This window comes from Cryptotermes secundus, unplaced genomic scaffold (assembly GCF_002891405.2).
Source record: "Cryptotermes secundus unplaced genomic scaffold, Csec_1.0 scaffold621, whole genome shotgun sequence".
Lineage (NCBI taxonomy): Eukaryota > Metazoa > Arthropoda > Insecta > Blattodea > Kalotermitidae > Cryptotermes > Cryptotermes secundus.
This window is the reverse complement of record NW_019727103.1, coordinates 843,980-870,187: the sequence shown is the minus strand read 5'-3', so window position 1 is coordinate 870,187 and position 26,208 is coordinate 843,980. Positions and strand designations below refer to the sequence as shown.

At 39.1% G+C, this 26,208-nt stretch overlaps 1 protein-coding gene across 1 annotated transcript; it reads right to left on the bottom strand.

Annotated features, from left to right (window-relative positions):
- LOC111864446 (reticulocalbin-2) lies at positions 1-26,208 on the bottom strand. The gene is made up of 6 exons (XM_023851686.2): positions 25,804-26,208; positions 18,416-18,563; positions 17,553-17,712; positions 12,621-12,819; positions 7,970-8,093; positions 1-351 (listed from the first exon to the last, which is right to left on the bottom strand). Exons 1-6 carry the CDS (start codon positions 26,006-26,008, stop codon positions 180-182), a joined length of 1,008 nt encoding a protein of 335 aa, XP_023707454.1. The 5' UTR covers positions 26,009-26,208; the 3' UTR covers positions 1-179.

Here is a 26,208-nt window from a genome sequence, read left to right as displayed (position 1 = left end):
GCTGGTACAATAGGCCAGAAGTGGCTGCAGTGCAAGGGACTTGGTCCCACCCCACTAGCAAGAAAAGAAAAATAGTAAAATACAAAAGTTGTGCTGTACATTTCTTTCTATATTATAACAAATACAGAAAGTATGTAAGGCAGTGCCATATGTATACATACTCTACAAAATGTCACCCTTCAAAGTTCATCCTGGAAGACATGGATGTTGTGTAAATGGTCACCATAGTCTGTAGCTTCACTGCCCACAAATATTTCATGGTGATCCAGGATTTCATCAAATGTCAGCAGGTCATCATGATCATCATCTGATGATGCAAACAAATGGATCACTTCTTCATCAGCAATCTCACTGCAAAAATAAATTCCAAAGTAACTAGAAATCTGTATAAAATATAAGAAGGAAGTAAAGTTTTCTAGTTAAATACGTACCAGACCACAAAGAAGTATGGGAAGCAAACGTGTAACTCCTTGCATTCTTCACCTTGGGACTAAACACAGGTGAATGGTCTGTGTAATGTTCTAGCTGCTTTACTATTGGGAGAAAAGCCCCTTGTACCAATTGGATAGGAGGCTAGTTGGATCTCAAAGCAGGCCTAGATATAGTTGTAAAGGAAAAAAGTGTACCCCTGCCAGGAACTGTATACAAATTATACACTCTCTATTATGAATATTCAAGAATGACTTTCTTACTTTGAGATGAGAATTGGAAAAATTTTGAGGAGTGAGAATAGAATGATAATTTTCTCTACCAGACCAATTTTTTCACTGTGATCACAATCTATGGCAGTAGCCACCCTACACAGTGCAGTCATATTCATATCACTAAGCCCTCTTGACAGAGGGTCCTTCTTGAATGAACCATTTTCACAAATCAATGTACTTAAAACAAAAACAATTCTAGAGCTGTGCCCTTTTTCATCATGGGCTGGAAAAAATCCACTGAAATTGATACTTTGTTCACAACCTGATTCATACCAGCATTGCCAACCATTACGAGTCTGACAGACTGGGTAGTCTGTGTGCTACTGCATAAGGTAAAAGGACTTATATGAAAATTCTGGAGGTTTGAGACTGAAAAATCAATATTCAAATTGAGACCAACACACTTTTTTTTGTTTGACCTCAGAAGTTTGAGACTCACACATGCTGATCCTGTAACCATTCATTATACTGATCAGCTTCCCTGGCTTAAACATAAAGTTAAACGTTGGAATGTGAAGTGCATAATTAGACCAGTACCTGTCAACATGACATACTCTCCACTGGCGCCAATGCAGCAGAAGGATAATAGAGTAATTCCTCCTTGTATCAAAATCCTAAGAGACCTTTCAGACAGAATATGTTTAACATGTGTACTCATTTCTAGACATGTAACATTGCACAGTACATACATCATGTACTTATAATCTAATTACAGCTAAAATATTCATGATTATGTACACTGCACTGTTACTGAGCACTGCAAATTTTCAGCATTCTTTCCAAATCTTCAGTGAGTTGCTTAGGGAGGTGGATGCATGTGGAAGAATTGGCCACAATTGCTGATGAAAACCATTTCAATCATTCAACAACTTCATAAACATATAGCAATGTTGAACAAGATATTGCCCCATTTCAAGAGAACAGGTAGATTACTGCTACTGATACAACCAAGAAGTTCGACATTAGCCATGGATCTGCATATTTCAACATCCATGATGACCTTGGGTATCACGACACTTCTACAAAATGAGTACCAACATCTTACGGATGAGCACAAATGGGCAAACGTAGAAACATGCATGCAATCTCTGCAATGGCCCTGTGAAGAGGGATAAGCTTCTCTGCAGCGAATTTTCAAAGGAGATGAAACACAGGTTTATCATTATGAACCTGATAGGAAACATCAAAGCACAGAGTGGCAACACGTCACTGCCCTGGGCCAAAAAATTAAGAAATGGGCCTTCTGCTGGTAAAGTGATTTTTCTGCTGTTCTGAAACATTTAGCCCCATATCAGGATCACAGACAGATGACCAATAGTGCCCAACATGGTGTGAATATTAACTGAAACCTGCTATTCATAGTACTCACAGACAAATGCTTCTAAAAGAGCTGTTCTGCATCATGACGATGTTCTACCTCATACAGCAGTAGCAACTATCAAAATTATTTGAAAACTAGAATTCAGCACAATTCAGGTCTTGCCTCACCTGATTACCATATTTCTGGATGGCTAAAAGATGCACTATATGGATGCTGACTTGGAGGTCCAGGATGAAGTGCATACGTTGCTTTGTATGCAGCTGACAACATTCTTTGCATATGGCATCAGGAAGCTCATACACCAAAGTAACTTAGGTTCAGAGAAGCTATGACATTATATAAAAATGAGGTACATTTGTTCTTGTTTACTTTTTGTACCCAGGGGTACGGCATGAACCTGACAACTTGCCTCCAACTGGTGCAAAGTTAAGAGCATGTGAAGCTATACCCCTGCTCCTCCAGACATCTCCATGACATAGTGCTTAATTAATTAAGTACAGCAATAAACTTTCCTTTGTAATTAAGAGAAGATTAAGTGCCCTTACTTTTTTAATTAACCTCATAACTTTGGGTAATAAAATGGAGGATGAACTATGTAGAACATGAAGCACATACAAAGGAGAGAAAAAATGCAACTACATTTTAGTTGAAATGAAGTAAAAAAAATATGTGGGAAAACTACATGAACATGGAAAGATAATATTAAAATGGAGCTAAAAAATAGGCTTTGAGAGTATGGCTGGATTCAAGTAGCTCATAACAGAGTCAAAGGGTGGACTTTTGTGAATGAAGTAATGAAACTTTGGGTTTTGTAAAAGACGGGGAATTTCTTTACCAGCTTTCTGGCAATCAGGTATTCGTGCAGCACTCTTCTCCATGTAGTTTCAGTAATAATAAAGCAACTGGCAACAGGAAATTACTTTGTGATACTATCAATACCAATGTTTCCTAACCTTCTGAATTCAAGACTATTCAAGCAGCCCTTCCTAGCTATACAAACCATTTCATTTTCTGTACTTTCTGCATGCATTATGCATGTTTAATGAAAGTCATCATTTGGTTAAAAATCTTATTTAGCCATTTTCTAACATATACAGTTTTGCCTATTTAAGGATCGCTTGATTAATTTCTATTCCCAGAATTATTTTCAACACTCAGACATGAGACTGATGAACTAAATAACTTGTATTCTTCAGCAAACAGAACTAGGTTGATCAAAGCAAGCATAATGAAATGGGATGAACATAGAGAACGCATGCGGGAAATGATAAATGCATACAAAGTCTAGTCAAAAAATATGAAAGAGTTAGATGCAGATGGGACGATATTAAAATATATCTTAGAAAAACAGGATTTGAAACTGTGGAATGGTAGCAGGCTATTGTGAACATAATTAATGACCCCTCAGGTAACACAAAATGTGGGGCATGTCCTGACCACCAAATGCAGTACAGATGAAGTTCTGATAAAGTACGGAGAAACAAATAACAAAAGCTCAAATCCAAGGCAAGATCAAAAAGTAGAGATTTTATACAGTCAACTTCATTATTCGGCTACACATTGTTTGGTTTGCATGTGACCTTGGCTTTCTTCATTTGTGCCATATAATCCCATATTTTTACAAATGCACATGTGTTTGAACTAGGCTTTTATCTTTTCATCATCTTGAATAACCAGTGCAGGGTTGAGGAGGGAAAAGGAGAGATGGTCTAACAGTAAGAGTGGAAATGGGGGAAGGGGTTGCTGCAGGTACAACAGCTTCCAAATGTCTTTCATAAGTGTGTGTTAAATGATCAAAGTCAGGTGGAAGTGAAGGTGGCAGGCCTACCATTGCCTACTCTGCTGTGACATTAGTCACTTCAGGTTTGGAATAGAAACAGGATATTCCTAAACAAAGCTTGTTATACAGTCCAGGTTGGATAAAAAGTGAGAGGTGTCTAGTATTCAGGTGGCAAGATCGATACATTCTTCAATAGGATGAAACAGGCGCACAGAGGACTAATCCATGATGACGACAATGCTGATGGGTTTGGCCATCAATCTGAGCAGATGATTTAAATAAATGAATTATAGGAAGAGATAAACATTCCCTCTTTCCATAGTATGGCAACACTATAATCTGGTATAACACCAACCACAGTTTGTTGCTGTCAGTTTGCCATAAAACAATAGTGGAAGACCCAGAAATTCCACTTCTACTGCACTGTTTGTAGTTAAGTTATTGGCATCATAGGAAAAGGGGTATGACCAGCTGGTAATATGTAAACCATTCAAGGGGAATGGTGGAACTGAGAGGGAGAAGATGAAAAATAGTTTCTGCATTACAGCTGAAATTTCTCAAAGATAACATGTGAAGTCCATGTTTGTCACTTTCTCTATAGTGAACTGTGTCCCAGGTATTGCAGAAGAGACTGGTAACCTCTGAATAACGTGAAATTTCCCAAAAATAGAAGAACAGAAACTTGCATTTTCTAAATTTGGGTAGGGTGGAATCAGTCACAGATTATTGCACAGGGCTGGTTACAAGCCACTCATGCCACCAAGATTACAATAATGAAATTTATGCAGATATATGATGGAGTGCTGTATCTTCCAAGCATCAGACTACAAGAAAGTCATTATACACGAAGCTGGATGTTTGGCCCCTAGACTGTCAATCACACAGCTGGTCCCATGTGTGCACAGAAGCTGTATGAGGAATTGGATGGTGAATTAAAGGCCTCATCTAGATGGGTGACCAGATTTATGTAATGCTAAAGTAAAGGTAAGGTAAAGCTTCCCTTGTGCTTAACTAATTAAGTACTATACCATGAAGGTGTATGGGGGAGAGGATGTACGGATCTACATTTTCTTGACCTCGGCACTAACTGAAGGTGAGTGGTCAGTTTCACACTTTAGCCCCAAGGAAAGAGCCTGCAGTTCCCATTGGATAGGAGTTTGCATGGACCCCAGAATTTGTTTGGAGAGTGTGAGGAAAATTCTTGACCCAACCAAAGAAATACCACAGTATTTGTGATTTTTTCTTTTTACTGCTAGTGGGGTGGGACTAAGTCCCTTGTACTGGGGCCACTTCTGGCCTATTGTACCAGCCCCAGATGATAGGTGAGGACGATTGTGGAGCAATTGGTGGAATGAATATTGGCAGGGGAAACCGAAGTAATCGGAGAAAACCTGCCCCAGTGCCACTTTGTCCACCACAAATCCCACTTCACCAGACCCGGAATCGAACCTGGGCCATCGCGGTGGGAAGCCAGTGACTAACCACTTGAGCTATGGCGCGGGCATTTGTGAAATTGCTCCTAGTGCCAATACTGCTCCAACTGATTACTATGCACTGGCTTACAGAAATTTGTGCTAGAAGAAAATCTGAAACCTGACAAAGCTTATTTGTGTGGACTATACTGGAAAGGGCTAGCTAAAAGCAACCTTGCTTTGGCCAGGGCAGAATGTGTTCCTGAGTATAATTCATCTAAAGAATATTCTCATGGTCATGTGTTATGCATATGCATCTGGACACCATAAAATGTAACTTGTAGTGACAGGTGAAGGAAAAGAAACATGATTGTATCAAGGTATTAAAACATACTGGTCTCCTGTATTTTGCTATAGCCAAATAAAGCAGAAATGGATAAAGACATTTTCCAAAACTCGTTCAATAAAAAGTCTGTTATTTCCTGAAAGACAAAATGTACGAGGGGGGGATCCAAAAATAACCGGAATTTATTTTTGTTATTTTTTATTTTTACATTTTTATTGAACTGTATATTAGTCCCCTTCAAAGTATTGTTCATGTGCATTAATGCACTTGTCCCAACGCTTTTGCCACTGCTCAAAACAGTGCTGGAATTCTTGAGGCTGGATACTGTTCAAAGCCTTTAGCGTGTTTTCTTTGACTTCATCCACATCACGGAATCGCTTTCCTTTCAGACTTCTCTTCATCCGTGGAAACAAAAAAAAGTCCAACGGAGCCAGGTCGGGTGAGTAAGGTGGATGAGGCACAATCACCATGTTGTTGCTTGTCAAAAACTGTCGGACCGTCAAAGCTGTGTGGGCTGGAGCATTGTCGTGGTGAAGCAACCAGTTCCCATTTCTCCACATTTTGGACCGTTTTCGTCGCACACTCTCTCGTAATCTTCGTAACACATCCGGGTAAAAATGTTGGTTCACTGTTTGTCCTGGCGGAATGAACTCTTTGTGGACAATGCCATTCACATAAAAAAAACAAATAAACATTGTTTTCACATTGGATCGCAATTGACGCACTTTCTTCGGTCGTGGTGAAGTTGGAGTTTTCCACTGGCTTGATGATTGCTTTGATTCTGGATCGTACCCGTAGCACCAAGACTCATCGCCAGTCATAATTCTTTTAAGAAATTCTGGATCGTTCTGCACTTCACTCTTCAAGTCGCGGCAAACATTCACGCGGTTTTCTCTTTGGTCATCTCCGAGCAAGCGAGGAACAAATTTTGCAGACACCCGTCTCATGTGCAAACCTTCGGTTAAAATTCGCTGGACCGTGCTCCATGAGATGTTCGTTTCCTCAGAAAGTTGGTCAATGGTCTTTCGACGATCTTCATCAATTGCACGTTTGATTTTGGCAATGTTTTCGTCATTTCTTCCTGTCGAAGGACGCCCGGGGCGTGGCATGTCTTCTGTTGACATGTTGCCAGATTTGAAACGGGAAAACCACTCGTAGACCTGTGATTTCCCCAAAGCATCATCATTAAAGGCTTGCCGAAGCATCCCAACAGTCTCCGCTGCAGTTTTCCTTAACAGAAAGCAAAATTTCATGCACACTCCTTGTTCCTTCTGGTTGGCCATCTCACTAATCGCCAAAGGGTTGAAACAGGAACGCACACAACAGAGCACCACAGACAAACCACTTAATTCAGACTGACACCAGCTCACTAACAGTCGCGGGAGACCCCCAGCTAACACCACCTAGCAGCACAACTCGTAACTACAAAGCATGCGCACGCAACAGGTCGGTTCCGGTTATTTTTGGGTCCCCCTTCGTATCTTCATGCAGTACTGCTCTTAGATAATGCACTGGTCTCATCAATGTAAAGTTCCCCCCACCCCCCACTGAAAAAAATTGTCACAGCCATAATACAACCATAAATCGTTGTAATCGCATAAAGGAAGTGACTGCTATGCTTGCCATGTCTCAGACCCTGTACAGCTTCTTTGTTCATGGCCAAAACTTCTTCCAGGTTTAAAGGCAGATGATTCAGGGCTTCTCTAATGTAGAAGTAAAGACATCACACCGAATGCTGAACCTTTACATTCCTCCACTCAAACAGTTTCACAGGTGACCAGCAGCAGAGATGGGTAACTGCTGCATTTCTCAAGATATGTTATAGAAATTCTTAGTGTGATATTTCCTGGAAGATAGATTGGCAGGGATGGTTAAATTCCATGGCCACCCAAGAGCTCTGATTTGACACTGCTTACCGCTGTTGGGGTTATGTAGAGAATTATGTTTATATGAACAAAGTTTGAGGCCTGAATCATCAGAAAGCAAGAATAAGAGAAGAAAGCAGTCTTCTGGGCTTTCATAGTCACCGCCGTGAAAGCCTCAAATCTTACAAGAATAAGAGAAGCTGCTGAGCCAGTAACAAGAGATGTGCTATAACACGTGTGGCAAGAAGTGGAATATCTACTGGACATATGCAGAGCTATGAATAGTGCACAAGTGAAAACTTCCTAATTATGATCAAAACTATTTCAGGTACACTTTAAAATAAAATATTGATTTCTTGAATGTTTCTCATTTTTCTAAACATTTCTTCTCAAAATCCCACCATTATTTTCTGGAAACTTTATTTACACATTACTTACAAGCTTCTCTGCTGCCAACAGCTCCTTTGCTATAAATACACATATCTAAATCAATGCCTATATACATATAAAAATACATCATAAGCAAGTGCATTCTACTTACTCGTTACTAGGCACAACCCATGATAAAATTTCAGCACTGTTAAGCTTTCCATCCTTGTCTTTATCAAATTCATTATCAAACTTTTCCTTTTCCACTACCAGCCATTCTTTATCTTGATGTTTAGCTGAAAATCAAAACAAAACCTTAAAAGAAGAAAGTCGTCTTCTGGGTTTAGGCACCGTGTATTCTTCGTTTCGGCTTACGTTTCGGAGGAACGTTGGCCGAAACGAAGAATACACGGTGCCTAAACCCAGAAGACGACTTTCTTCATTGTCATCGCCGTGAAAACCTCAAAACTTACAAAACCTTAAAAGGTTTCCCACATAAGAAGCACCACTTTAATGTTATGAAACTATTTTATCCACTTACCATGCTTTCAGACGTTACTTTTTCTCTCAAGCTGACTAGCTCATTACTAACCCTGACCATGTATAAGAGATGGTTACAGACATTTTAGCTTCCACCGGCAATTTAATTATAATGATTTCAATAATATTTTTAATGTGTTAGGATATTACTATATTTTATGAATTGTTTTACCTGGGGCAAAAATGAATTTGATATGCCTTTATGAGCCTGCCTCTTTAAAGTGTTTCTCTACATAAGAAGCTTGAACTGCTTCAACCTCCAGAAAATATATGAGGGCTTCACTGTACCTGGATTGCATAATAATTTACAATGCATTGGCTTTGCACCAGACTGATGTACCTACATAAAGCTGTGTTGTGATATATGACAATTTTAAAGTCTGCAGAGATCAAACTCACACATTCTAGTTACAGTGTGCAAATGCCTGTTATAATGCCTGGTCCCATTATTTATTGTTTAGCAATGAATTTTTTATTTATTTTTTTGAATTTTTGTAAATTTAAAGAAATACTTTAAAATGTTCAGTGGAGATATATTTATTTGTCTGAGTCTGAAATGAGGACTGTAGTTCTGTAAGAAGCAATTTAACATTGGAACAACTGTCCACAATTCCTTTAACATTTCAGAAATCATGGGATGTGAATGATTGAAATGAAAACCAATGATGATGATGATAATGTCTATGATAAATTTGCAAAAGTAAATCAGGCAGAAAGATGGCAGTCCACATGGTTATTAATGAGAATTCTGTTTCCCTCTTCCCAGTCATTATCATCATGTTTGTTCTTTCCTGTAAGGTTTTCATAAGACTGGCGGTAGTTCTTGGGGGATTGTACATTTCTGGAATAAACATTTCAGATCTCATATCTTTTTTTGCACTCACTGGTAGAGGGCTATCACACACCTGATTTATGTTACTGGCAATGTGATGTTCAGTTCGCTGTTCAGCCCCATCTACTGTCTGCAGTATGTAAAATTCAGTTACATTACATGGATATTTACAAAATATGTGGTGAGGATCAACTCTGCAGTATCACAGCCATCAATTTCCCTCCAAATTACAGTCTCCCCATTTATATCAACCTTTCTGTTCTTTATCATTTGCTTCTTGAGTTCAGAGAATTGAAGAAACTACAAGCTGTCCATCTCTGTTACATTCCATTTGCTGGCGACAAACGTACCATGGTGGACCAGCCCACAGTGTTAAACATATCAACATGTGTACTTTTTTGGCTTATTTTGGACTTCACCCATCGTCTGGTGTATAAAAGACAAAAAAAAAAAAACCACGATGACCAGGTCCAGTGATTGAGACTAGCTCTTTCTAAGTGACCCAACTGAGTAGGTTTATCCTTCCCTATCCACCTGAAGACGGAGACAGATCCAGTCTCCGAAACTTCGTATTTTTTTTTTGTCTTTTATATACCAGACGATGGGTGAAGTCCAAAATAAGCCAAAAGAAGTACAGTATACACCATCGTCAGAATCCTTTCAAGTCTATATCAACATATCTCCTATATTTTTCAGTGTTTGGAAGCACAGATTCTACCTCCACATGAGTATGTCTATTCTTAAGAAATCACTGGTTCATCATCAGTATGTTCACAGTTCTGATGGTGTGCAGGACCACTGTACACACAATTATGTTCCTGTTATGTCTACTGAAGAAATCTGAAAACAATGTTACCTCATGTAGTTACTATAGGATTCTGACGATGGAGTATAACACACTGATATGTTGGGTTTTTGGACTTTATCCATCGTCCTGGTTTTTAAGATAACAAATAAAAACACGACGTGCGGCTCCGGGAACATAGGCATAACCTAAAAGTAGGTCTTCTAGAAAAATCTAAATTAGCCCAACATGCCTATGAAGAGGGACATAGGGTAGGTTGGGATGAAGCTAAGATTTTGGATATTGAAAGCCACATCAGGTATAGGAAATACAAGGAAGCGGCCCATATGGCATGCTCGTCCAACCCAATTAGCCAACCCAGTTTGGACTTTTCTCCCATTTGGATCCCCATTATCAGCAATGAAGTCACCAATTCACATAGAAGATCTGTATGACGTGATATATGCTTTTATTTATTTCTATTAAGTTCTATATTAGATAGACGTGATTTACTCCACTGTCGACGCTAGTTAGACACTATTAGTTTTTGTTACTAGTTCTTCTTTCTATTCCATGCCGTGGGGTCATGGACCTGGTTATGAGTTTAGTTTCGTGGCATAAATTTCTACAGATCTATCTATCCTGGTTCCACGCTTGTAAGTGTTTGCTACAGTTTGTTATGAATATTTTTCTTATTAGCTGTCATGGACTTAGCCTGGTCTCAGGTTTTTATAATCTTCATGTTTTGTGACATCGGTTTGTCCAGTGATTGAGGCTAGCTCTTTCTAAGGGACCAAACTGAATAGGTGTTTTCCTTCACCTGAGGACGGAAACATATCCAGTTTCCGAAACGTTGTGTTTTTATTTGTTATCTTTTGTTATCTTAAAAACCAGGACGATGGATAAAGTCCAAAAACCCAACATATCAGAATGCTACCTCATTTTCACTTACAACTTTTCTGAGAAAGTCAAGCACATATAAGGAAACTTCAACTGATCCCCTATTTCCCATAGATTCATCCCACATATATATTACTTTGTTAACCCATACATTCAACACTGTCAGGTTGTAAACAGAATCTTATTTCATACAACAGAGATCTGGCATTTGCTTTTGGAGGGTATGAAACTGTTTACCTACTTACTTACCTATGGAGCTGAGCCCTTCTCGAGGAGCTGCCAACTCTGCAGCTACTCAATTTCCCAGCATTTTATGGAAACCGAAGGTTCATTACCGTGTTCACAACAGCCCTCCACTGGTCCCTATCCTGAGCCACATCAATCCAATCAATACCATCCAATCCTATCTCTCTAAGATCCATTTTAATATTGTCCACCCACTTACGCCTTGGTCTTTCTAGTGGTTTCCTTCCTTCTGGCTTTCCCACCAATATCCTATACGCATTCGTCTCCCTCATTCGTGCTACATGCCCTGCCCACCTCATCTTCCTTGCCTTGATCATTCTGATTATACTTGGAGAAGAGTATAAGTTATGAAGCTCCTCATTATGCAGTTTTCTCCAACCTCCTGTCACTTCATCTCTTTTCGGTCCAAATATTCTCCTCAACACCCTCAGTCTATGTTCCTCCCTTAATGTCAGAGACCAACTTTCACTGGCAACATTATAGTTTTGTATATTCTTATTTTGAGGTTTTTTGACAGCAGACAAGAAGACAAAAGGTTCTAGGCTGACTGGTAGCAAGCATTACCCAACTTCAATCTCCTCTTAATTTCCTCCTGAATCAGGTTTCCATCTGTTATCGTTGTTCACCAATATCTTAATTGTGCCACATTTCCAAAACATCTGTTTACTATCTTTATATCATGATTTTGCCCTGCATTTTGGTGACTAGACATGCAATTTCTAACTTTTTATATGATCATACTGTTCATTCTCTACAAGTCTATCTTCCTCTTCATCCTATGAAGGATGTGAAAATCTAAAATATTTATCACGTGTATCTCTTCTTGGTTTGTGACAGTTTATATTAAATTCCTTTCAAAGAATATGACAGTGCAACCACATTCTCAGGAGTACAACCTTCTTCATGACATATCTCCTGGTACAGATCACATGCAATTCTTTATATTTAAAGCTACAAGCAAATATTTCTGAGCATAATATTTTCTCAAATACTGTGAATGGAAAACCAAAAACTTTTGGTATGTTTCTTCATTTCTTCTTTCTTATCCTCTGGCCATTTCACACTAGGCTTATGGTATTCACTTTTCTCCTGCTCAATAATATTGTCATAACTTCATTCCTTTATTGTTTCCCATATGAAGTGGAAACAAAAAAAAAAAAAAAAAGGTGAGAAATTCATACAAAATTTTTGTCACAATATCTGAAGAGAAGAGTCTTATTTTGAGGCATAGGCATAAGTGAGAAAATAATACTAAAATGGAGCTTAAGAAATATGGGTGAGTCAGGACTGGATTTGACTGGCTCTGGCTAGGGTCTAGTGGTGGCATCTAGTGAACATGGTACACAGTCTTTTCGTTACATAAAAGGTGAGTAACATATTGCCAAGCTGAGCAATTATTAGCTTTTCAAGGAGACCTTTGCTCCAAGGACTTAGATGTGTATGCTAGCAATTAGCGAGGACAAAAGCTGTTTCACCACTATGTCTTACAACATATCTCCTAATGTCCTCAGGCAGCCTTACCTCTATCACCAATGAATTCTTTAAAACTAATAAATCCATCTGCATCTGTATCTTTGTCCTGTAATGCCTGTTTAAGAATCACAGGCAGCATATCAGGATGTTCTTCAGGGTGGCTGAACATCAGAAATTCTGCTCTGTTCAAAGATCCATCTTTGTTTTTATCTGCAGCTTCAAACATAACCTTATCATCACTCAAAAGCTGTAATATAAACAATGCCACTATAAATTATATACTATAATGTATGATGCTCAAACTTGGATGTCGGGGAGGGAATGGCAGCATTTGCCCAGGTCTCATACACACCCATTTCAAGCATTCGACATTGGATTTAAATCTCTGTCAGATTGCTTGTGACTTCTTTCACTTATGTCATATTTAACAACATTATTAGTCCCTTAGGCTACAGACCACAGCATGGTAGAATATGTGGAATGACAATAAGTTCGCAAACTCATTACCGTAATAGTGCTACATACCTCATTGCTGAATATCACTGTGGTCACTTTCAAAGTACTCCCCTTGGGAAACTATGCACTGATGCCAGCACCTAGTCCACCCTTCAAACAATTTTATACTAAGATATATAAAAGTATATAAGGTATGCAGTCTACACAACAATATTCTGTATTCAAAAACAAAGAAGACACTACTCTATCAACATTTGCTTTTATTGTTTTTACAGACGCAACATGTTTCGCCCCTTACACTGGTTCATCATCAGGCATACAATGCTCCAGTTTCAGCTGCTGAATTGCAATTAATTATCATCTAATTTTGGAACTGGTTTTGTGGAACTGCCTTCAGAGCTGCCATCATATTATTCCTGATGCCATCAATGTCATCAAAATGCCTTCCTTTCAGTGTTTCCTTTATCTTCGGGAATAGATAAAAGTCACTGGGGGCTAGATACGATGAACAGGAGGAGCGATCTAGCAGTTATTTGTTTGCTAGCTAAAAACTCCTTCATAGACAGTACTCTAATTCAAACTCCACCAGTCTGTCGACAGCACACCAAAACACGCTCAAACAATAACAGATGCCACTCAGAAAGAGACTGCCATAGATCAACAACACAGCTGTGAAATGCTGATATGCCAATGTCATCAAACCATACTGAGGTTTCTGCCCATTGCTGCCACTGCAAGCACGATGTTGGGAATCATGGACTCAGCGCGACGTGATAACACATGCATTGCCGGTAAACACTTCCCCGCGGTGACGCAACAACAGAGGAGCTGTGTTAGGCAACACTTCCCCGCTGTGACGTAACAGTGGATGCTGCTGCTGCTAGGGTAACAGGCCAATAAACACATCCCTGCTGTGAGGTAACAGCGGGGGAGCTGCTACGCAAAGGGCCAGTATACACATCCCCACTGTGACATAACAGCGGATGCTGATGCTGCTAGGGCAACAGGCAACAGTATAAGAAGCCAGCTGAGGACTGTGCATGACAGTGTGTGTTGAGAGCAGCCAGTGGTTAGCCAGTACGGAGAGATGGACAGTTCTACAGTCTAGTGAGAGTTGTTAACACGAAAGGAGCAACTGTGAAACAACTTGTTCAACATTTGTGTTACAGTTATGCTGAACTGTAGTTAACCCGTTGCCGTGGTTCGTCGTGTATGGTTCGTCAGGGATTTAAATCGTCTGGGGGGGTTCGGCGTGTCTGTTTCGTCCAGCTGCACACCTATGTTATAACGCCCATAATAATTGGTGGTTTTGCTGTAGATTGTTAGATTTTTCGCTGGCCTGTTGTCACAAGAACAGAGTATACTAAGCCAACGAGTTTAGCTGAGATAAGTCATCGTTACATATGCCTGTCTTGCAGCAAAATTCCTGTGGCTCTGGCGAGCGGATTCTAGCTGTACCGTTATGAAAGGCCTGTTTTCTTTGCTTTGAAGATATAAACAACCGAGACGTGATATTTACGATGTTGATAATATCATATTACCCTGAGCTGGCCACAGTAGCACACTCAATTGCAATTCTTAGAAGAGGGTTGTCCAAAATTTTATTCTCGTAAAATCAATTGCTTTCGCACAGTTCATAGCACCCATTTCTTAGAAAAACGCCACAATATAAGGCAGGACACTGTGGTCACCCCCTGAGACGATACGGATGTGTGTGGGGGAGGGAAAAGTACTCATTCCTTCATAATCATCGCTCCAGTTGACGTCATTTTATCGTACTGACCTTGGTGGTCGTTTCGAGGGATGACCGTAAATATCGGAGCGAGGAATGTGGGGCACCGTTGGGTTACACGAATGCTTCAAGGCCTTCCTTACACTGCTCGAATAGATACCGGGCGCTCATATTATAAGGTAAGTTTATAAAAACCATCTTTTAAGATAATTTTAGTGAAAGTTTCATGCTTCAAGGCGTCCCATTCACTGCTCAAATACTAAACAACCTGCTTCCATTGAAGATATAAAGGGCGCGCATATTATAAGGTAAGGTTATAAAACCACCTTTTAAGAGCATTTTAGTGAAAGTTTCATGTTCCTATCTCATAGAATTTAAGAACAATGATGAATAAATAATTTTCGAGCAAAATTTAAATGGCCGGCTGAATATATTACCGCAGGAGCCGCGGCCGCGGAATTTAAATTACCACGTCAAAGGGTTAAGGCGTTGGGTAATAAAGTGACGTCACAAGAATACACTCCTTGAGGTCTTGTTTCATGACACACACGGTGGTGGGTTTGCAAACTTTATTGTCAGACCTCATATACATAGATAAAAAAATGAACCATACATTTAATGTCCAATGTTAAGTTTTTGTAATTCTTAGAATCTTTGAGATAATTAAAAAAATAATGTTATGTGTACATTTCCTAACTTGGTCTTCTAAACATTGGTCACATCAGCCTTCTGAAACACACATATATAACTGAACAACCAAGAATGCTCTTCCAAAATACAAAGATTACTGAAATCTTGAAGTCCTGCCAGATGAACACAGACAAGACTGGATAAACCACCTAGACAGAATTACTGAATAAGGAAACTGCAACAGATTCTACAGCACAAATGAAAAGAACATGAAAAAAAAACAGGAAGATATTTGAAAAAAATGTAATATGTACCTGAAGTTGAAACAGGCTTGGTTCCATCTACCATGAAGCAAAGAAGAGGAAGAAATAAAATAACAACATGATGCTGACTCAAAATTTATATTTTATTTCTGGTTTGAGAACAATTACTGCACAACTGTAAATAGGAATGCAAAATTTTATATCAAAGTAGATGATAAACACATAAATTTTGTTTGAACTTCTTTCTTATCTTAAAAAATTACAATTCTCTATGGTTCAAACCTGCAATGTTATATCTAACAACTAGCAGGGTGCCATGAACCTATATATAATAACATAATCTAAATTTATATATATATATATATATATATATATATATACACACAGGGTGTCCCAGGAGGAATGTGCTAAACTTCGGGATGGTGTTCCTTATGTTAAAGTATGCCAATATAACCCAAAACACCTATGTCCAAAGTTGAACGGTTATGGAGATAATGGCCAGAGAAGTGTGAAACTTTGAGCGGTGTTACACACTTGTTGATTACAAAATACATATTAAAACTGGCAGGAATATGTGGTTTCTGTAATATTAATAATGTACATAACATCAAACTAACTTGTAAGTTACATGAAGCCATAAAATTGAAGTACAAAATACTCGATCGTCATGTCATAATTGTCCTTAGGTCTCCAAGCACTATACATGACACTTGACTGGCAAGCGCTGACGTAACATGGCTGACTGCGCATAGTGACTACATAACTGTATTAAACGTACATTCAAGGAAAATCTCTTTTGGAATTTCGTTTCCATTATCTCATGTGGATTATTACGGGACCACGTATGCACATTTCGTAAATTATTTATACCGTCCTGGGTAAAAGACGCCTCATCACTGAATAAAATGACGCTTAACAGTTCGGGATGAGCTTTTATCCAGTGGCATAAATCCATACGCTGAGCATGGTCGCCTGGTTCCAGATGTTGTACCCTTTGATCATGGTAAGGATACAACTCTTCATCATGTAAAGTTCGCCACACCTGCATACGTGATATGCCGATGCGAGAAGCCATTCTACAAGTGGACAGACGCGGACTTCTCTTAACCATCTCAAGAACACTCTCTCATGTGTTTATCATTCGTACATCCTCCCTTTCAGAGTGCACAGAAACACTCGGAAGAGAACCAGTATCACGCAATGTCTGGTGAAATCGCGTAAATACACTTCGACATGTAATCCTTCGACCGGGAAAACGCCTTTGGTATTCTTCAACAGCAGCACGTGCATTGCCACCACAAAATCCACACACAAAATGCATATCACAATATTCCACGTTTGAAAACACAAAAGGCATTTCAGCAACTCTGCACAATTAACCTACCACCCATTCAAAACGTGTCTGCAACGTATACTGAAGGGAGCTTATGGCTAGTGTGAATCACCATACTCAAGGACAAACATAGATAAGACATGTCAGCTGACAGGTACAGTGCGTGGACTCGCCAGAAGACCACACTTTTCTCGGGCCATTATCTCCGTAACCATTCAACTTTGGACATAGGTGTTTTGGGTTATATCAGCATACTATAACATAAGGAACACCCTCCCGAAGTTTGGCGCATTCCTCCTGGGACACCCTGTATATGTATATATACTGGATTTTAGGCAGAACAATAATTTCTGCTTTATAGAGTTACTCATAATTATAAATTCTGCCCTCAAAAAATATAAATTTTCACATAAAAATTACAACTAATTGTACACAAAGTGACCAGAAAAATATTTTTGACAAAAGATAGATGTTACACATTAAACAACTAGTCGCCTGTTTTTGTGGTGAAATTCAGGAGCACATGCACAAGGGCATAACACAGTTTTACTGCTAAGATACCTTACTTTGTTTTCTTCTGATCTGTCTTCATTAGAAACATCACTGTCCTCATCACTGCTGTTGATGCCATATGAATCAGCAATATACTCAGGCCAAGTCACAACACCATCTTCATTCTCATCAGCATCTTCAAATCTGTCCTGGGACTCCTCCTCCGATAACATTCTACAAACAAAGAGACCCCAAAATGAAATACAATTCTGAATTTAGAGGCCTTATTTAAATTGTCATAACTTACAACTGTATGTGTGAGTGCTGACTCTGCTCGGCATGGCTGTGAAGACTCGATGCTTACAGTCCCTGCTGACATGGTTGCAGGCTTGCATCTCATGCGGACATTTGTCCTTACTGTCAATCATGCCACTCCATGCCATAATCCACCTACTTTGGGAATTCTACTGACCTTCCATGCAGATAAAAAAACTTTCAGTTGAGAAATCCTGAAGATGATTCCGAGAATTGGCTAACCCCAGGAAATCTGGCTAAAAATACTTTGAGATAAAGAGTACAGATACAGAGTATCCCATGAGGAAAGGTTGATATTCTGGAAGTTCATAGGGAGGGCAAAATTTGGTGCCAAATTCAAACTAGTGTACAGAGAAATAGCTCTGTCTTGGAAGCCATTTGGAATAGGACACATGTACATATATACTGTTTTGCTAAGACTGACCAATACCATGACCTCCCAGAAGACAATGACAAAATTGCACTGTGTGAAGATCTTAAATACTTATAGACATTTCATTGTATCTCAAGTTGGATGCTCAAATTTCTGCATCAGAAAAGGGAAGAGCTAACAAAAAGTTATCAATTCAAATGGTGATTCAATCATTAGACATGCTGCAAAAATTTCAGAAACTACACTAACTTGAATGATCGTAAAATCCAAGCATGTAATTCTTTTCTATCAATCTTCTCATCTTTATCAAGATCCATCTTCGTCAGCAAGATACGGAGTCGTCTCTTGGCTTCCACTGGATCCAAGTGGTCAAATTCTTCTGCTTCTTTCATGCTGCCTGTTCACATCAATAATAACATTTTATTAAAGAGAGGCATATGATTTACACCTCATACTGGGGGCTTCTTCTCCTAGTGAAAGGTGGCCAGGTCCTGAAGCTGACCACTCACCTCCATCTACTGCCAGTGTTAAGTATGCACATTCATTCCCCCAACATTTTCATGGCATGAAAGTTAATTAAGCATAAGGGCAAATTTACAGAATTCTATATAAGTTCTTCATAAACCATCAATTTTCATATTCACACTTCTTCATACTTCAGCCACTGTTATCATATGTATAAATTAACACATGTTATATCACCATGTTTGAGTTTCTGATGTCTGCTGACAGACCAGTGATCACCGAGAAACCTAAGACTTTGAGGATGAATTCCTCCACAATCAATACCATCCATGCAGTCATATTCTTACTACATCCTGCTTCTTTGTACGTTGTGCTTATATTCCCCTTGTACTTCCATATAAATGACAAACGTGTTGAGGTGCAGGATACTTATTTTAATCTTAAGATATACAAGGCAGGACTTGAGATATGCCACTTTCCCTTACCCTCAGTTTCTCAGCGTATGGCCCTCACTAACTGTAGCTTTACCAACTGCAGGTTATGTCAATAATGTAGCTGCTGCAGAATCTGAGTGACTACTACACACGCTTTCTTAAAGTTAAGAGATAATATAATTCACAATAATGATGGTATTCTTTAAAATATTATACTAGCCTTACATTACAAGAACTGCTCAAGTCACATGCAAGTCTCAAGCCTACTAGTTGTACCACTTTGCCCAGTAGACTAGTTACAGACCCAAGATAGTGATATAATTCCCATCAACAGTTTGCAAGAATTCATATTATAAATCATATCTTAAGCTCTGCACAAATGGCCTACACTGCCAGCATTTTCACAGTCATTTATATATATCACAAGCGTAGACATCAGTTTTACTCATGATACTTCATGGGAAAGAATGCACTGCTTTTACAGGAACTTTAACGCCACCATCCTCATCATTATTAACTCTAAGATATTAGTCCCTTTGTGCATAATAACCACGTCTACTTATCTGTTAATAACTGAGTTTCCTGGTACAATATTTATGTCACTGCAATTTTCAACACAACAAAATCAATAACTATTGTTTTAGTAAGACTTACATTGCCTTAACATCAAACAAGCAGGCACCACAATGAAGTAAGGAACATCAGAATATGTATTATTAAATATGGTTTTCTCTTCATAAATATTTCAAAGAAATGAGTGAGGAGGGAATCTGAAATGATCTGCTATAACATAGGGCACACCAGTGTTAACATAGGCTACTGTTAAAATATTCTGGAGGCCAAAATAACTCTACTTTATACCAAGTTATAAAACACGAACTCCATTATCTATATATGTGAATAACTTTGCATTAAGTTCTGATGAGAACCATATTTCTCAAAGTTGTTCCTACCCTAATACCAGTGTCATCTCTCCTATAAACTTACCTCAAACAACTGTAACTGAAGTACTAGGTAGTTCAAATATGACGGGGACTGATTTTTTTGTAAACAAGCTGCACTGTGCAGCAGCTGTGCGACCTTGAGAGTGAAGCCACAACCTCCACCCTCCCTCCTGTTAGGGTTAGAACCTGTTCAGTCATGTCTGGAAGTTCCTAGAGTGATGAGTGAACAGAAGAGACCGCGGAGCGTGGAACAACGCATTGTGATCAAACTCCTCGTTGGAGAAAACGTCCCGTCCACTGAAATTCACCACAGACTCCAACAACATTATGGGGAAGAGTGTCTCTCACGGACCCGTGTGTTTGAGTGGTGTAAGTGCTTCAGAGAGGGCAGAGAGTGCGTGGAGAATGAACCGCATGATCGTCGGCTGCGAACATCTGTCACCGAGCCAAACACTGATCGTGCAGATGCACTTATTCGTGAGAATAGGCGCATCACTATCAAGGAACTTGGAGCAATGCTGTTCATCAGTGTTGGTAGTGTAGAAGACATCGTGAAATACCACCTGCACTATCACAAGGTGAATGCACGGTGGGTACCACACACTTTGATGGACGTGAACAAAATGGTGCGCACGCACGTTGCCAGTCATCCCCTACAGCAGTTTGAAGACGAAGGTGATGCATTTTTTAAGTCTATAGTCACCACCGATGAAACGTGGGTGCACTACTTCATTCCCGAGTCCTAGCAATCATCACGCGAGTGGCGGCATACCAGTTCTCCCAAACCCAAGAGGGCGCGGAGGAGCTATTCGGCATGAAAAGTGATGGCAACGTTTTTCTGGGACTGGCAGGGGGTTATCCATGTAGACTTTCTGACAGATGCCAGAACAGTCAATGCAGCATATTACTTAGACCTCCTGGCAACAGACATGAAGGAAAAGATCCGATCCAAGCGGAAGAGACGTGGAAAGCGGGTAGCCTTCCTTCAAGACAATGCACACCCCCATATGGCCAAAACAACAATGGAAACCCTCCGGAAATTGAAATGGAACCTTCTGACAAATCTGCCATACAGTCCTGGTTTGGCACCAAGTGATTTCTACCTGTTTGGAAGGCTCAAATCAGACTTGCAAGGCATGCGGTTTGTGGACGACGACGCCACCATCTAGAATGTTCGGAAGTGGATACACTGCCAACCACAGAACTTTTTTGAAAAGGGCATCAGGATGCTTCCAGAACGTTGGGAAAAAATGTGTTGGCTCCAGAGGGGAGTACGCTGAAGACTGACATGTGCAAGTAAGTGTTTGGCAATTTTGGTTTAAAAAAAAAATCAGTCCCGGTCATATTTGAACTACCTTGTGTATCCGCATTGTAAGTGAAAAGCCATGCCAACATTTTGGTTTGTTGGTTTCGGTTTAACTTTTCCAATTTTAAGTTTCCCTTTGATTCACGTCTGCGAGGTAGATGGTTTCACTCATCAAATACCAATCTGAGCTTTAGTACACTAGAAACTGATAAAAAGTAGGCAAATGTATGCCTCACAATGGATGATTCAAAATGGAACATTTTACTGAATCTGGCAGGTTGAAAACGAGAGAGAAGGATATACTACATTACATTTTGAAATGGTAAACAACAAATAAACGCCAGGTAATCAGCGAAACATGCAAGAAAATTATACTTCCCCATACTTTACATTAAAACAAGATTAACTGAGGCCTAAATTAATAAATATCTGTGATTATTTGACAGGTATTCATTAACTCCCATAAAAATAGTTTCCTACACACGAAAGTGTTTCAAATAGAACCTGCATGATGTGTTTATAATTTAACATTATGCAACTTCACATGCCATGACATCAGTTATAACTACTAAAGGGGAAATAGAGATCTCAGATGATGGGCAACAAAGATTTCACATATTTGAATCATGTAAAAATAAAGTACTTGATCATTCTAATTATATGTACTTGGAGAAGAGTAAAAATTATGAAGCTCCTCATTATGTAGTTTCCTCCAACCTCCTGTCACTTCATCTCTCTTCTGTACAAATATTCTCCTCAGTACCCTGTTCTAAAACATCCTCAGTCTACATTCCTCCCTTAAACTAAGAGAACAAGTTTCAATCCATACAGAGCCACAAGCAAATTACAGTTTTGTATATTCTAGTTTTTATGTTTTAAGACAGGAGACGAGAAGACAAAAGGTTCTGGACTGAATAGTAGCACGCATTACCCGAGTTCAATTTCCTCCTTAATCAGGTTTTGATTTGTTATAGTCATTCCCAAATATTTGAACTTTGCCACATTTTCAAAATATCTGTTAGCTTTTCTTTATGTCATGATTTTGCCCTGCATTTTGGTGACAAGACGGCAACATATACTTAGTTTTCTTTATGTTTACTTCTAGACCGACCTCTTTACTTGCGTCAATTAAAGTTGTGTGTTTTTCTTTGATATCTATATTATCACCCAGTAGATTCACATCATTAGCATAGACCAACAGCTGATGTGTCCTGTTTAATTTCAGTCCCACCTGGTGTTCCTGGACCTTCCTAATAGCATATTCTAAAGAAAAGTTGAAAAGAAGTGGCGATTAAGCATCTCCTTGTTTTAGACCATTCTGGATAGGAAAATTATCAGACAAATGTTTACCTATATGGACTTTTCCATATGTTTCATTTAAACACATTTTAATCAGTCTGACTAGTTTCACAGGTTTCCCAAACTCTATTAGAATACTGTACAATACTTCCCTCCTACGTGAATCATAGGCTTTCTTGAAGTCTACGAACAGTTGATGTACTGTCTCACTGTACTCCCATTTTTTCTCCAGTATCTGACGAATGCAAAAATACTGATATCACACGATAATTACTACAGTCAGTTTTATCACCTTTCTTGTGAACTGGTACAATAATAGACTCCTTCTACTGACCAGGCAATTTTTCCTTATTCCATATAGAATTAATTAGCTTATCGATCTTAGAACGTAATATTTCGCCTCCTGCTTGAATAAGTTCAGCCAGAATTTTATCACTACCTGTCGATTTATACCTTTTCAACTTTGCCATAGCAATTTCAGCCTCAAAAGGGCGAGGATCAGGTACTAAAGGCTCACCTGTATGTATTTCTATCTGCCTATGTACATTCAATAACTGAGAGCAGTAGTTCTTCCATCTATTCAAAATGTTGTGGGTATCTGCAAGCAGATCATTCTTATGCTTCACTAAGTTACTTTTAGGTTGATAACTCCTCTTAAAGTCATTTATTCCACTATACAGACCTCTATGTTCTTGTTCTTAGTGTTGGTTGCAAGCTCATCGATTTTGTCTTTCAGATATTCCCTCTTTTTATTCCTGAAATGCCTGTTGGTTTCACGTCTTATATTGTTCAGACTATCCCCATTTGTTTTGCTTGAATTCTGTAACCACTGCAATTTGGCTTGTTTTCTTTGGTCTGATAATTTTGAGCATCCTTCATCTAACCATGGCTTACACTTCTTCAGTTCATAATAATCTAGATTTTTTTTGGCACAAATTTTGATATTCTCTCTAATAGTTTCCCCAGGCTTTTGTTATATTTTAGCGTCCTGTTGCACTGATTTAAGTCCATGATTTATTTAAACCGTCTTGTAGTGCATACACTCATTTATCTCCTTCTCTCCCTCACACTATATGTTTCGGCATAATAATGGCATCTTCAGGTGCTTACTTATCCACGCCAAACTAGTTCATTGCACGCCTTGTTCTCATATTAAAATAACTAAAATATGTATCTATTATATACATTGTCAAACGTTAAAAACATTAAAATTGTTCAGGATACCACATCACTACGTTGCACCTCACTATGCCAGTCACGCCCATTCTCCTCTGTTGGAGCACTCCTTCGCTATCATGTGTGTGTTGTGCTTTTGTTGTGTCTTGCTCCCGTGACTGCGTGTGTTATACTGTTATACTGTTATAACACACGCAGTCACAGGAGCAAGACACAACAAAAGCACAACACACACATGATAGCGAAGGAGTGCTCCAACAGAGGAGAATGGGCGTGACTGGCGTAGTGAGGTGCGACGTAGTGATGTGGTATCCTGAACAATTTTATTATTTTTAATGTTTGACAATGTATATAATAGATACATATTTTAGTTATTTTAATATGAGAACAAGGCATGCAATGAACTAGTTTGGCGTGGATAAGTAAGCACCTGAAGATGGCATTATTATGCCGAAAGATGTAGTGCGAGGGAGAGGAGATAAATGAGTGTATGCACTACAAGACGGTTTAAATAAATCATGATCCCCAGGCTTTATTAACATCCACCTCACTATCCAAGTCTTCCAAAGCTGCAAACCTATTTGAAATTTCAACACAATACTGCTCCTTACCCTCTACCTCGTTTAATTTCTTAAGATTGAACCTCTTCATATGAACTCTGTGCGTTGTTCTTTTACTCACTGCCAGATTTTCCCTAACCTTTGCCACCATCAGATAGTGGTTAGTATCACAATCTGCTGCCCTGAATGATCAGGCATCAAGTATACTTGAATGCTGTCTCCTATCTATTAATATATGGCCAATTTGATTGTGTGTCTTCCCATCAGTAGATGCTCAAGTAAATTTATGAAAGTTATGATGTGGGAACATTGTACTTTGGACTGTAAGTTTTTTTATTTGGCAAAGTTTACTACCCTAGCTCCATTATCACTACTAATTTCGTGCAAACTCTCATTCCCAGTCGTTGGTTTGAAAGTATCTCCCCTATCTACATTGGCATTAAAATCTCCTAACAAAATTTTCATGTGGTACTTCAGGAATTTATCAAATACATGTTCTAGTTCTTTGTAGAACCTGTCCTTAATATCATCAATTTTATCTTCTACTGGGGCGTGAACGTTCAGAAGGATAATATCACACCAGCAACCTCTTAGTATGATATACGACATCCTATCACTAATGGACTCTACTCTCTTAACTGCTGATATGAGTCTCTTATGTATGAAAAAACCTGTACCTAATTCAGTCTCATTCCCCTTTCCACAGATAAATGCATATTTGCCTACTGATTCAGTGCCACCTTCACCCCATCTGACCTCCTGTACTCCCACTAAATCTAACTTATATTTTGATATTCCTTTCACCAGTGCCCTGAGTGAACCTGCCCTATACATATTTCTAACATTCCAAGTACCAAATCTCATATCAATTTTCTTTTGCTTAGATCATTTATCCAAGGAATCCCTCGGGTCTCAGGCTTCTCGCAAATTTTCGTAACAAGCTTATTTTTTTGGTGAGGCGTTGTTAGCTCCACGCCCAACCACCCCAGCTGGAAGAACCACCCCTTGTTGGCTGTCTGCAACTGCTTATTCACTATATTTCCATCCACAACCTGAAGATGCACCATGCCGTGGTGACAAGGGACTCATCTAACGTGGAACGACTCGCTGACTGGTATGTTCGTCAACTGAACGTTCAGACATGACCGGAATATATCAGTGGCGTATCTGAACCACCCCTTGTTGGCTGTCTGCGACTGCTTATTCACTATATTTCCATCCGAAACCTGAGGACGCACCACGCCGTGGTGACAAGGGACTCATGTAACATGGAAAGACTCACTGACTGGTATGTTCGTCAACTGAACGTACAGACATGGCCGGAATATATCAGTGGCGGATCTGAATTACTAGCCTGGCACAGGCCAGAAGAAAATGCGTACCACCAAAAAATCTATCAAAATAGATGCAAATATTTGCTCTGTTAAAGGTAAAAAAAAAAAAAGGTGCACACCTAATATTGCTTCATGATCAAATTCTGAGTGATGCTGTCCGTTTAAAATGTGGTTTTTGTCTCTTGCGCTATACCCGCCATCCTCTTCTCTTTCCTCATGATGATGTGTATGTATGTGAGGAGATGCTGGAGTTGAGTTGCATGACAGATCATTAATGACAAGAATAATACATATACTCTTCAACACCCACAAATTCACGAACATTTTCACTTAACGTTAACAGCGGTCGCGAATACGGACGTAGCTCTGATAAAGTGTGTATTTTAAAAATGATTAGCCTGCGCGAACGAAAATGAAACACTATATATAGAATAATATAAAAAAAACTATTAATAACATGTGCATTATAACTGCACAATCCATTCACCAAAGCACTACACTAACAGCATGGATCAATAAGCATA